Source organism: Schistosoma haematobium, chromosome ZW (assembly GCF_000699445.3).
Source record: "Schistosoma haematobium chromosome ZW, whole genome shotgun sequence".
NCBI lineage: Eukaryota > Metazoa > Platyhelminthes > Trematoda > Strigeidida > Schistosomatidae > Schistosoma > Schistosoma haematobium.
Genome location: NC_067195.1, coordinates 26,472,804 through 26,488,566, shown reverse-complemented (window position 1 = coordinate 26,488,566; position 15,763 = coordinate 26,472,804). Strand labels below are relative to the sequence as shown.

At 31.3% G+C, this 15,763-nt stretch overlaps 1 protein-coding gene across 1 annotated transcript in view; it reads left to right on the top strand.

Moving 5' to 3' along the window:
- Positions 1–15,763, top strand: part of MS3_00003131 (uncharacterized protein) — a 48,676-nt gene that overhangs the window by 18,984 nt on the left and 13,929 nt on the right. Inside the window, exons 3-4 of the mRNA XM_035729398.2 lie at positions 2,639–2,756; positions 7,695–7,875. Coding sequence (XP_035586499.1) covers positions 2,639–2,756; positions 7,695–7,875 — 299 coding nt within the window. The remainder of the gene's footprint in view (positions 1–2,638; positions 2,757–7,694; positions 7,876–15,763) is intronic.

Here is a 15,763-nt window from a genome sequence, read left to right as displayed (position 1 = left end):
ATGTAACTACTGTTCATACTTTGTTTTCAGAATGAATATAAAATCATATTTTGGTACCAAGAATGGAAGCTGAAAAGTTGAGTCGGGATTCAGCCTATTCATTATGTCATTTGTTATATCAAGGATACCTACTGAAACCAGTATGTGTGTTACTTTTAAACCTCCTTTCTAAGGAATGAGTAACTAGTTAACGGAAGTCTAAGAATTATTTCAATTATATCAAAGCTTAACTTGTGATTGATCCGCTTCAACTTTGACCGAGTGATCCCCCTAAAAAAACTGCATTATTAGGTGTGTGTTCAGCATACATATGCTACTGTTATTTCCATGTACTTTATATATTTACTCAGTTTATTCCTATCTTTTGTGATTACGTCAGGTTGGTATTTATTTTTTTTACGGGCAACTAAATCTTTGTATTGGACTTATCGTCTTAGCTTCTAGGTTGATTACTTTCTAATTGATTTTTAAAGCATAATTTCGAAAATCTATCCTTAACATAACATAACCCTATTACATCTTGTTAATTTTGTTTTGAACACGACTGATCATTAAGAGCTAAATAATAACACTGCTGAAAAATTACAAAATTAACAAGACAGAATCACTATATCAGCGATGTCTCGTATAACTGTATCTTCCGTGAATATGTAAACAAGGGTTGAATAACTCTTCCTTAAATAAGAGTGTTTAAGTATAGTGCGTTTTAATCTTATTTACTAAGAGAAAATTATTTTAAAGAAATCGAATCGAGCTATTCTAATATATGCTAATATCAGGAAAAAAATAGGCATCAAGCAAATATCTTTTCAAACATATCAGCATAACAATCAAGTACTTCCGATTTAGATTGATTAGTAAGATTGTTTATTTAATTCAGAAATTATAATTGAAGTTTGGAAACAACTTGTGTATTGGACACCATAGGGTTCCTTTCTAAGACTCAGAGATCTAAGAATTACCAGGTCATCGCGGGTGGCCTGCGTGAATAACTGGGTTACTTGCCACTGTTATCTAAATATTTCAACAACTTATCTAATTTTGTTTGTTTTAATGTATCACTAGGGCTACTAATCGCATAACCTATTCAGGTGCGTTTCTGAAAAGTGTACAACCTTTCGTTGTACAAGTTATAAAAGGCCCAATCAGAGATATCGTGGTTGCGCATTTAAATGTCGATTGACTGGACTGCTAAATTTTAACTGGCGATTACTCAATATTTATCTTCAGGATCAACCAAGAAGTAGGAAAAAAAACTTGTGCTGAGAATTCTCTATTGTACCAACAATATCGTATTGAATAAAGCTAATAATAATAAATAAATAAATAAAATATGTAATTTTGAGTATAATAATTTAAAAATCAAGCGCCAATATTTTTACTGTTGAAAACAAAAATAACTGTTAATGGGAATTAGACATTGCAAAAATGTTCAAATCATTTTTCATGACTTTCTTTTCAGAAACTATTCTTTGTCATCCTCCTAGTATCATCTGCTTCATTTGAACTCGATCTGTTTTACAATTTATGTTTGATAAATAATGAAATTACAGATTGTAACCTAATAAATGCAGATCGAAAAAATACTTTTCATTAAAGAAAATTTAAATTTTTGAGTAATTTGAATGTTTGTTTGCTTTGTTTAGCATTATTTTCTTCATTTAGGACGTCTTCAACGATATAATACAACTATGATAAAGACTAATAATGTCCCTACTTTGTAATTTCACATTTATGTTAATGTGCTATCAAAAACTTAATTTGTATTATTACATGAATTGATTCACTCAAGATTTACCACTGCACTACTGCTTACTGAGTTTTATTAACCGATTGAAAACGTTCTGCAGCAATAAAAGTTAGGATTTTTCTCAGCCTAAATATCAAGTTCAACCTTGATAGTCGAAGCGTATAACAGATCAAAACTTAAAACGATAGGCTATGTCTGTTACTGCCGAATCTTCTCGCCATATATCGATCAACGTTGAATTTATAACAAATCAGAACTATATCTTTTTGAAGAAATAAAAACCTTCATAAGGAATTATATTTACGGTTAAATGTTGAACTTTTCAAGTAAAAAATATCTCCGTTTATACGGAGCTGATTAGTTCGCATAGGTTGATCAAACAAATATTGTCGTAAAAAGCTTTCTTTTAAAAGCTTTTAAAAGCCAACTTAGATTACTTTATTTTAAGCCCAACTGATAAAGTTTAGATAATGTTGACTGACCTAGTGATAATGGTTATTGTTAAGGGGTTAATATTCGTAGGCTTTGTTATAACTTTCGAAATTTCTCTGTCATGTCTTATTCAAAGAGTCTCTTAATCGTTGGTATGTTTGTCATAATTAAATTAATTCCGAAATCATAATATGATTCCGAATGAAAATATTGAACTCCATTATTTTATATTATTGACTGCAAGATATACCATAAATCATCGCTCTATTTTAATAATCATTCTTAATCTTGACTTGACTATCCATCATAATATGAAGTATTTAGTAAGTCAATATAGTCTGATTATTATTTTTAGTGTGAATTTTCTTTTTATTATTCAACAAAATAATGTCTATTGTGGTATAAATCTCATACACACTCATATGTAGTTCTATATTTCTCTCTTTATTACGATAGAAATCATTTGCAACGTGTCGTTTCAATGTTTTATTGCTTTCTAATATTTGCTATTGGTTTATCTATTACACTTTACAATACCGGAGAAAAAGAAGCTGAAACTGAAAATTCATTTGTTGTAAGTTATCTTGTTATTATCATTATTACTTTATTCATTAATGTTAGTTTATTATATACACTTTCTTCTGAATAAAATACACAATAATACAAATATCATACTAGGTCAGCATTAAAATTTTGAATATGGCAAAGAAGATGTTGAAAGTATACACAAGTAAATGAGAATAATCGTACAGTCTATGTAATAGCGTTTGCTGATAAAGGGGTTATTATAAAAACTATTAATATCTTTGTAATAATATGTATTATAGATCAGGTTATAACTTCGTATGAACTATTAAATTCTGTACAAATAACTCCCCATCCAGTATTCACTTTGGTCTACTGTAAACATATAGACCCAAAATGATATTTTTGTTTGAAAAAGTAAAAGTATTTATTATATTATTAGTAGCTTATTCTAATTAAATTTACAGGTTTATTGCTATCGTAATTATCTAACGATCTTCCCCAATAAGTTTGTTATCGGTATTATATAATACGTGATGCAATATTGTATTATAATATTAATGATAATAATAATAAATATATTTGCTTCTGAATGTCCATCATTGGTTTAACTACATTCTTCCGCCACTGAATTTAGAATTATTTTAGAATTCATCATATTCATTAGACAATTTATTGATTGATTGACTGTCTGACCGAACAAAACGTTCTGATGTTTTCACAGATCAGCATAACTTAAAGTACATACATTCAATATCCCGTGACATGCAGTCGACTTGATGCTTCATAAGTTATTGCAGATTTGGTTAGGTTAAAGCCATAAACTTAATTGAACATATGAAAAATTAACTATATATAAGGATTTTTTAGAACACTTTTATTTTTCAGCATTTGTTACGAAACTTAGAACCAATAACTAGTGGTTAACAGTATTAATGTCTAGTAGGAAACTTCAACTTTAAAGAACTTCTGTCCTATGCAGTAACTTGAAGCCAAGAAACTTTCTATTATACTTAATATTGGATAACTGCATTATTGTATCATATATATATCAAGATGTATATATTTTGGAGATACCATGTGCTCATCATCGTTGCACCTGCACATCTACTTTTTACCATACTTCCCTTAAAAATACTTGATCTCTTAAAAAGGTCTTGATAATTGTAGTAACCAACCTTTCCGTTACTAAGTTTACTTGTAATCATACTTTCTAAATAATTATCAAAGCATCTGTTCACCAATAACTTGTTCCACTTTTTTCAGTAAACTACGCGATGAAGTTGTTCTGTACCATAAAAATCGATAACTCAAAATATATTAAAAAGCTGGTGATTAATATGCACATATAGAGTAAATGTTTGTTATTTAGCGTCTAATATTTAGCATTTAATATTTATGGAAATTGGTTTCTTACAAACAAAACAAATTGAAAAACAGCTTTGTGTGGTCTAAATGTGCATCTAATAAACTTTTTATGTTATCTTCTCGATAACTGAAATGTGTGCTGCTCGATCGCTGTTAATTGTTAATTAATATATTAAAAGTATATACACGTCTTCGTGATTTATCTATCCTATCTCCGGGAGTCATTAATGTGAGAACACTTTACAAAGAGATGGTTGTTATTATTGTTGAATATGATAAATGCATTTGATGTATGTGGATCACTAGAGTTAATCTCTTGTTTTATCCAACTACATTGACTTGTTTTGGCAAATAACACTCTTCATTTATAAAAAGTATCACTCTTTAAGGAGAATATACAAATATATAATTAACGCTATTAAGGTAATTGAAAACAAAGTCTTTTATCACTATTTATTTCTCTTATTTGTATGAAACTTAAATGGCTTTGTTATACGGAAAAACTGTGCATTAGAACCATTTAACCTATACTACACCTACGTTGTTATATTTTCAACACAAACCAATTTTGTATCGCACATGAACCGATTATGATTTTTAACAAAACCGTTATATAATGGAAGTGTTTTATAAAAGACGGAATTTATGGCCTGGAATTAGGACATGCCAAATAGTTTAGGGTCGATTTTCTAACTGATAGTGAAATTCAAAAGCTGATAAGGTATAAACTGAAAAACTCTATTGGTATAAACCAGTTTTGCATCGGTAAGTGGAAATATACTGCAGATTAAATAGCTCAGTAGTATGAAGATAGCTAAAATAAAATCTAGAGAACCTAAATCTTGCAAAGATGGATAGTGGCTATCAGTGGAATCCAGGACGCGCGTTTCGTCCTGTTTGGGACTCGTCAGCCGGATGTACCTGCATCTCAGAGTTGATGTTCACCCTGGGACTCGAACTTAGTACCGTTCGCTTCAAGCGCCATCGCGTTATCCACTTAGCTACTGAGTTCTGATAGCCACTTGCTTGTGCGATGGGGTGAAGTTTAATTCACTTAGTATTGTTTTACTTGAATCTTCCCATTGATGTTTTAGGACTGAAATTGATCAGTCTCTTATTGGCATATGTGCATACTGTGTATATGCCTCGATATTGCTTTAATTTACAAGTATTATAAGCAAAGATAGATAGTGTACATATGCCAATAAGAGACTGATCAATTTCAGTCCTAAAGCATCATTGGGAAGATTCAAGTAAAACAATACCAAGTGAATAAAACCCAAATCTTGGTTTTAATTTCTTTTAAGAATAATCTTACCTCAAGTTTCTGTAAATGGTAAAGACCATAAACGACTAGTTAATGTTTGCAACATTGTTTATTATTAACCTAAAAAAGTATCATGATTGACAAATCTGAGTCATAGCAAGCTCAGCTGAATACTTTATGTATTAAGAAGTAATGAGATAAAAGGGAATAACTTCATATGAATTCCCTACAAACAAATTCTAAATTACATTAATCAGTCACATTGTAGAAGCTAGTTTCATGTTTTTTTTTAGTTCTTGAAAGCGATTAAATTTTATCAGACAAGTTACCATGTGCCCATTAGTCCAGGTGATTTGACATCATATGCAGTATGTTTAGGCGGTTGGAGGTAGTTTATAGGAGACTTTTCAGGAAGGAGTTACTATGACCTTAATGGGATTAACAATACCTACAGGATTCGACCCCATATCATGTAGCCGCAAAATCTTGGATGTAAGCTATTCGGGATGTAACTAACTGACAAAAAATTCCAAATATTTCCATAGACGACTATAGTCACGAAGGAAATTTCTAACCTAATTGTTGTAACATGTTTCTTTCGCTAAGAATTAATACGTCGGTCAATACTATTTGATGACAGAAACCATAGCATTCTCTGAACACACACAAGAGGAAATGCTACACACACATTCCAAGAGACGTTATTCTGGATAAGTATTACTTTATAACCTTTAGGCTATCAGACAAAGGTTGCAGTAACACAAAATCTGCACCCAATTATGTGTACTCTGATTTTAAGTGGTGGAAAACAGAAACTATCTACCAGAGTATCAGCAAATTCAGTAGGCCAAAAACAACTATCATTAGTATGAACATTGATTGACCTCATTTCCGAACTTACTTTTCTAGCAGATATTTATTACACTGAAAATTAACGAGCTACAAATTCTAGAGTCTATCAAAGATAAGCTACATCGTTTCAACAACATTTACTACAGTATGATGTCCAGGCGAAAGACAAACTTAATAACTTTGACCGAAACGTAAACACACCATTCGAATTCGGTGGAACACATACAGTCTTTCTATTCATGTATTACGTTAATTCAAAACATAACGAAAATTTGCATGGTAACGCAAAATGAATAATCATACTTAGAGTAACAGAATCAAAAATACTAGTTACCTATAAGGCTCTAAATGAACGAAAGCGAAACATTTTAAAACGACTTAATTTTTAAATATGAATGTGTCTGTGGTTCATCTGGTAGTTTAGATTAATGGCAATAAGTATTTCACATTTAATACGAAACAGATCGATACACATAACCAGTGATTCTGAAGCCTATGAATTCGGCATACTGCAAGTTTGGAAAATAACGAGTATGTTCATAAAAACCATGAAGCCTAGTTATTTTGACTAAGGCAAAGGGATGATAAACGAAAGTGTATTGGAGCTTGCATCGCTCGTTAAAATAATAAAATCCCAACAATACCTATTCATGTTTTACTGGCATCACAGTAAAGTTATCGGTAACTTTTGACCTTTATACAAAATCTTATTTGATGTATCGTGGTAATATTCTATGTCAACTGGACACATTGTGAATGCATCCAGTCTTTTTACTTATACCGGAGACGGTAGAGAATGTGGTATATGACACAAAAGTATCAAATGAGATCAACACTATTCCTCTAATAAGACACGATACAAAGAAGCTATAGAACTACCCTTTAAAAGTATTGTGATTGGAGAACCAAACTTGTGAATAAGATAAAAAATAATTCACCAAGTAAAAAGCTTAGAATATAGTACATGATGTAAAATTTACAAAAGACAATTCAGATACGCTTATCATAATATGTTAAGATTGTTTAAATGACACATATTACAATAATGGATCATTGATTAACTGAAACTTTAACACCATTTTTATGTTACACTTTACTCCATCTTTATTTCAAATAGCAGTTTAAAAGCAAATAATTGGATATATTTATAGTCTTAAAACTTGGATGACTGACCATTCTACTTATTGTCAGCAAATATTGCTCCAAAATTTCCCTAGGTTTAAAATAACACCAAAGTCTAGTTTGTTTCGTTATTTTCCTATAATTTAGTGTACAACTATTTATGTCAAATATGATTAATTGATCCTTTTGATATAAGAATGAAGTTTAAGAAAACTTTGATGATCATAATATTCCGACTAAACGCTAAAGATGACGTCTACAGTTTTAGTCATCAGGTCTAAAATTAAAATGTAGAAATTTTGTGAAAATAGCATAAAGGAGCTCACATTTTATCGAAATAACCAATTTATTTTTCTACTTTTCCTTACATTTTTATAGTCATTTTATACCATAATGTTTGTCAGCTCTATCATTGTTATGATTTTTACACTGGGCTACGTGTATCGACATCGCAATGCTAGTTTGGAAGCAATCGAAAAAGGGGAGTTATCAGCTCCTAGAATAGCCTTCTCATTTCGTGGAGAAGATGTAAACTTGTATCTGCGTTTCGGAATTGGATGTGAGTTTTAGTCAGTGCTGTATTCATTAATTACTTTACCCTCTCATCATCCTTACCACTTATTTCTATTCGTAAGTAAGTGAAGCGATGGTGTTTTCTATGATGAACACCTAAACTGAAGTTATACAAATATTCTTTGATTTAATATGCATTAAAAACCATAAACCATTATATATATATATATAATGTCCATGTAAGGGAAACCGGGTTATAGATGGAATATGATTATAGAATATAAATTGAAAGTGTGAAAAATTTATACTTTGGTGAGTTAGTGACTATTTATTCGTTTAAACATTAACTTTAATCACGTCTCGTTATCTTTTTCAACCGAAAATGCAATTCAAATAAAATTTCACATCTTAAATTTTATACTGATTATATGGTTTCTACAACTAGTTATTAAATGATAATTTTGCCATGATCATTATCGGTTACATCTAAGCTTCTATAGTTTTTGACACAAATAAATTGTTATACATTCTTAACTTAATAAGATCTATTTTATAGTTGATTTGAGGCTCTCAAAGACGTTTACAATGAACCATTATAAAATGAAGGTTTTTTTAGTTCAACTTATTTTTGAGTAGTAACATTATTCAATGCATGGTCTGGAAAATATTTTCGAAGCTGGCCGATTTATTATCTATTTATAGGTATTTTAGCCAAATATTTGTGTTGAACGAATCCCATAATAGTTGTTAATTATGTCAAACATGAAGTTAACATTTCTTAGTTAAGCAGCTATTTACTTTAGTACTATCCATGAGTTACAAAATACATACAAAAAGTAGTTTTAGATTCTGGGGACGATAACTAAATACTAACAATCATACGCTGCAATACATTGTTAGGTTTCAATCGACTGTATAACTGTAAATTACTATGTTTGTGTAGATGCACAGTCAGTCATTTGAGTTCTTATGAACAGTGTGATAAAGCAGCGGTTACGCAAAAACTTATTGATTAGCACAACCTCTAATGAATTATTATCAAAAGACAGAACATCTTGTGTACAAATGTGAAATCTTTTATATAATAAGAATAGCCGTATTTCTTTCATCATTAGTCAAAGCTAAATATAGTCAGTTTTTTGTTTAAGTGATAACCCAGTCAATTGTGATGCGCTAATTAAGAATAAACTCGTCTATATATCTTCAGATGTCACTAAATTAATTTATGGGTATGATATTTCCAGAATGAAAGCAACTAGAAACATAACCTAAACTGTTCAGCTTATTCATGAATGGAGTTTGAAGTGGATGGAAGTAATAATTACCTATCAGTCATTCATTTTATTGGAGAGTGATAAGTCAATATAACTTTAAAGGTTTTGTCAGTGAGAATTGGAATTAACTCTCGAAAAACCAGTATGTTTTCCTTTGGTTATCGGATAAAATCGGAAGATATATATTATTTCATTTAATCAATCTAGCCTGTGCATTAACATGACTTTAGACACAATTTTAGACAATGGAACATGATCTCGCAATATCATAGATTGACTAAGGTTAGATATTAATAGCGTTGGATACCGGCTCACTGGTCTAGTGACTGAACGCTCGCACGCGATACCGAAAGTCCTGGATTCGATTTTTGCGTACGAAATCATGGATAAGAATTGCTGTGGAGCCCATACTATGGCGAAATAGCCGTCTAGTGTTTCCTTGTTTTCGAAGGCGGTCTAACTTGTATCGGTTCGTGATTTTAATGAAATCCAACAATTTCCACAACACCATACTGAAAATCTTTGGATGATTGGATGAGGAGGAAAATAAATCGCTTTTAAGACTCGGACACCTTCTGGCATTTTTTATCAATATTACACCGGATCTGGTTCACGAATTTTTTTTAACTTTTTACCCATGATGTTGTTATTCGTTGTGTTTATCATTTAATTTTTGCTACAACTCGCCAAACGTATTTGAATAAATCAATTATTCTATTGACCAGTCCAACCATATTGAAGTCATAAGTCCTCCATTTCCTCTTTACAAAAATCTTCACTCAAATTGTATGAAAGCGTGACAGGCATACAGCAGATCTCCACAAAAGTAAACACATCGAAAACACTGTATAATATTTCTTATTGGGGCCAATATACGAGTTGTTGAAATAGCGTTACTCATGATAAAGATTTTGAAGACAGTGACTCAGTAAACAAACCTCTCAGGGTTTGCACTCAGTTTGTACTCCCTAAAAGAAAGAAATTCATTTTATCCCACTAGTTCTCTTCAACCTAAAACTAAACTCACAAGTTAAAATTATTATTTAATTGTTTAGTTTGAAAGTACCCGTGTACAAAACGAATAATATGATATTAATATAAACCGCTTTTATAATTTGAGATAACAGTAGCTAGCAGTGGGATCCAGGACGCGCGTTCCGTCCAATTTGGGGCCCATCAGCCGGATGTACCTGCATCTCGGAGTTGATGTTGTTTACGTTGTCATCAAAAAAATTTTTTGAGTTGAAAATAACCTCCTTGTAACTTATCATAGATTCGTTGAGAACAGCAACATGATCTTCATGAACCTTGTGTTCTTTCAAAAATTCCATGGTAAAGAATGAGGAAAACGTGTAAAAGCTGATCGATGACTTTCGCAAGATCAATACTACATTTAGATATTTTTGATACATACATGGGACTGTTGTTCCTATGAGACCGTTAGTATTTATGGTCACTTAAAGCTTATATACGTTCATAGTTTAAAAGATTTCCCTTAATTTGCACTTATGTTAAAAAAATCATTTATTATTCATCTACAACTTATTTATACTTACCACGATCTCACAACGAAAAACTACACGAATCACATAGAAAACACTGATCTTTTCCTCTTAACAAAAACAAATTAAAGTATATCTCACCAATACTTTCCAACAATCACCTTAGCTTATACAAAATAGTCTTTGGAAATTCTGTTAGAAACCAGTCATATGTTATGATCTCAGAGGTTTTTATCAGAAACTTAGTAGAAACACAGGTCAAGCCGATGGTAAGAACGTAGATTTGATACTTGAAGCAACTATCGGCATGTTCCCGGTACATTGAATGATTTCAATAAGACATACCTCAGAACATGGAAACCCATGGCACGTCATCAGGTTTTAATTGATTGTTATCTACTTAATAGTAATGAAAGGACTTTATGTTATTATAAAAACACACTTGCAGTGGAATTTAATCAAAAGGCTTCTCCCTACATTGAACAGACTGGTCCCTAAAATAGTCAAAATTGCACATGACCTAACTGTTTAATCTCTAGTTTGCTCATAGGTTAACATGTACATTTCAAACCACACACATCAGAAAAATAAAGAGAATTAATATTTCTTCATCCTATTACATCCCATAGAACTTGAAACTCAAATTCCTCAGCTAATCATATATGCAGTCACACGTCATATGACGTTTGGGGAATTAAATGTTCGGGTCTGAAAATCACTTAAGATGTTCAATAAGTAAGCTAACTAGAACTTATCAAGCTTCAAAAAAATCCACTTTTTGTTAATTTATTCATTTGTTTTGAATTTAGACTGGCTTATTTTTTATTTTCTGAAGTTTTCGATTTCTCTAGTGATCACAGATTTATAGCTTCTTGGTATTCAACTTACTGAATTGATGACGGTTGGCACTGATTCACTGTTTCATAAGTTAATGAAAATTAACATGAAAAGGAAGTTCACACTGAACGAACAAAAGATTGATTAATTTCATAATAACTTTCGTTTTGCTTTATGTGACTCAAAACCGTTAGACAACTAAAATCGAATATAGCTTCAGACATTTAGTTACAGTATGCTGATAATCGATATTTTATTTTTGGCATTTATTAGGTGTGTCACTATCTGTCCGGCACTCCTTTATATCAATAATGACCAGATGATACACTGACAATATTATCATCTCTTTTTTAATTTACCAAACCAATAAAAAACTGAAATACACTCTTAACTCCTTTGACTTCAATATCATCTGATCAGAACCTAACAACACGTACACTCCTACAACAATTAGAAACATGAACTCTTTAGATTTAATTTAATATTCAAACAAAGCAAGAGCAACAAGGTTCACAGAATAAAATGAACCCATCATTCTATTTCACGGTTACTCATCAGTTAGATAAAATTATTAATATGAATGTGATTATTAATAAATGTTTAGCATACTTTGGGTTGTAATAATTCAGTGGTTATATAAAGGTAATGTAGTTAACAAGTGATTGGGTCATCGCTCAACATGATAAAATAAACAAATATACGAACATCAGTCAGATTATGTTAGAGATGAGTATCAGAAGACGAAAAAATAATCAGAATAAAAAGGTCGTGGACAGGGTTGAAAAAAGTTTAAAATTAACAAAGGTTATTAGACAAATATCCAATCACCATTGCAGGGAAAGGCAAATCAAACTTTTCGTTTGTATACAGAGGTTAGGTCGGAAACGTTTGATAGCTATCACCTTTGCGAAATTGTGTAAGATTGATATTTGATGTCCGTTGATTATTCTGAATGCATCACTTACATTCACTTCATACCTACTAGTCATAAGATGTCTGACAATTGCTCTTGTAAAGACTTTACTCTCTTTTAGACGTAGGTCCCCGAAAATGTGTTCACGAAACCTTTTAAAGGTCCTTCTCTCTGTCCTTCCTATGTATTTGCTACCGCAGTACATTTACGTCAATAAATGCAATTGGAGGTGATGTCAGAAGGGTAACGATCTACCTTTGAATGATATAAAGAACACTTGGTGTTGTAGGTATTAATGCCAAGATTGGACTTGATAGTTTTAAATAAATTTTGCATTCGGTAGAAAGTTAATAATAAATATATTTTTTGTTATACCCCAATTAAGAGAAAAAATTTTTATTCATTGGGATAGAACAAAAAATTATATTTATTATTAACTTGGTGTTGTATTGTGAAACCAAATGAGCTGAAGGAAATCTTCTTTTCAGCTCCGCTTTGACACTCCTATTGGTTCATCCTGAAGTCGTTTCTTTCTTGAACGGAGGGCGGATGACGATAGGTTTCTTTCCAACAGTTGGTTGTTTCTTTTGGATTCATTATTACAACACCGAAGCCTTTATTTGGACTTACTACAATCATCTAATCATTTTTTTGTAAATTCTTCAGTGCTGACACAAATTCCTTTGTTAAGCGTTTTGAATGTGGAATTGTGGAAATATAGTACTGATTTCTAATATCAACCACTTTTGAGCGAAACCAACCTTTTCTGTCCTCTTACGTACGTTTAAAGTCAGTAATTTCGTACAGGCTCCCGAACTCCATTTGTATGTTAAATTTTGACATTTTTTATATCAACATGGAATTTAAATTCAGGAGAGCGACCTTGACTTTCAACTTTGTTAATCTTCATACTTGACAAATTATGAATATATTTTTCGGAAAGTTCAGGTAATTCTTCATGTATTATTTCTGTCACTAGGGGTTTCAGTAGTATATTCTCAAAAGAGCTGGGTGTGTTACATTGTTGCTCCAGGATGAATTTCATTAACTTAATTTGATAGGTAATGTTTAGATTATCAATGAACTTGTAGAATAGAAACACTTCGGATTTCATAGATAAAATATACCTGATAGATCACTCGATATGAGATTAGGTTATTCGATGAAGATTCTTTTGTAGAAGTGAACGTTTGGTTGAGCGAAGTATCTTGGAGAATTAACAGAGAATGTAACTGGTTTCCAAAAAGTATTCAAATAACTTCACTCTTGTCGACTCTCGTGATATTCTTCAACGACATGTCACAAATTGGTTCGGTGACTTGATTGACTTTCAGAGAGGCGTTTTTTTTCAAAAATCGCATACAACCAGATCCTTTGATAAATTTAAGAGCAGCAAGAATTATAAGGTTGGCAGAATGAAATAAATTCATTCTAGTTTACGGTTTCTCATTAGCTGCATACAACTTTAGCTTGTGAAGTTTAGATAAATGTTCGGAACGTAACGGAAATCATAATAATCAGAACTTACTATTGCCTTTAATATTATTGTGTTGTATTCAGTCTACGGTACAAAAATCTGAACTAACTTTTTTAAAGATGCCCTATTAACTGTCAAATTTGTAAAGAGAATAATGCTGTGAGACTATTATTACTTGACTATCTAATAAGAATTTGAGAATTCATTAAACTGAAGATTACGTAGGTTAGGATGATATTCTTAGTTCATGTCAGTGTTGATTTTCTTGAGATAAATAGATGTTGTTTAGACAAACATGATGCACGTATCACATTCAAATTTCGTGATTATCTTCTTTCATTTAATCACTTGGAACAACTACGCATAATTTGTTATTTCCCAGTCTATTACTGAAGAGCGTATGGGTACCAATGCCATACGTCAAGCTCTCGAATTCACTGGTTGCATTTTTTTATTATTTTACATTGTTTTTTTCGGTTTAGATCTTTCGGTCGACAATGATATTCCGATAACAATGAAAATTCAAATCATTTTATATGATAATTTTAATCTTCAACTTAAAAATAGAGGCTTCATTTTCGTTTTCAATCTAACTGCTCATAAAATATGTATGCCTTAAAAACTAATGTTCGGTTCTTGTGGAGTCTCTACATTTTAATACTTTAACTAAGGAGGAATACTACAAAATTCAATCGCAATCTTATATTCTCGTTTATAGTCAACACTATTTCATTTTCCTTTTTTAAACAACGAATCAATTAAATTGTTGGCTTTTTACAAATAGGGTGAGAAATTATTTACACTGGCAGAAGTTTTATTTCTAAATTCATACTATCTAATAAACCGATTCATTAATAATTCACCTTCTTTCGAAGTTAATCTTGAATAACTTTCAGGAACTTTTATCAAGTGCACTAACTCTTCCGATTATTTGTAACTCTTAGCACATGGAACGACTCAGGCTTTGGAAATCATTTACAAGAAACATTTTTTCCAGGAGACAATTTGATTTCAGTATTAGTCAACTGTTTTCCCGAAATTTTAGATTAATCTCTCATTTCTATTTTGAAGTTTTACTCAAACTTCCTAATTCATTACCAAAGAGCGTTACTAAACACTACTACTGTTCTTTTAAATTTTTATGATACTAAGTTAACATCTAATTAGCATCTGAGAAGACAATTGTGAATAACCTCACTATAAAGTACTTTATTTAGAATGAAAATAATATAAAAACGTACATGTAGTAAATGTATTTAAAAGGAACAATAACTAAAAACCTCTTAAAAGTTTACTAGACATTGTTTTGGTGTTTGTTATCAAGTACAGAGTCTTTCCGGGTTTTTATAAAACCTTTTAAACAAGTAATGTAACTAAAAGAACTATGTAAGATGCAGTTGGACCCACTGAATTTGGAGGACACCATCATATATGAAATGCTACTCATTTGTACTGACTTATTCGTCCTATCTTCGTTTTCGTTACCTAAAACGACCAGGGAATTCACCTGAAGGTAAAGTCTTCAAATTTCTCATCGTTCTACGTTTATCGTTTACGTAAAAATATGTTTAATTCAGTAGACATAAAGTTTACATGACAAAATAACGTCAGCTAGACTACCATTGAAAACCAGTTAACATTGGCTAGCAGTTTGGTCCTAGTCAAAGACAAGCCAGAAGTAACCATTCACGACTCCGTCGACTGTCGAACCCAGGACTCTTAGGTCTCTCAGAGAGTCATTAACATTCTAACCCTTGAGTTGGTACGTAACTGTTTAGATTTCTGGCTTCAATCCATTCTCGCTACTGCACAACCATTTTAGAACGTCATTGGTGAATGATTATCTCACATTCGATATCGTTGAACTCTACACTTTATGGTTTCTTACCAGAGTTGACTGAAGTAAGAAATAAATATATATTGCTCGTCGT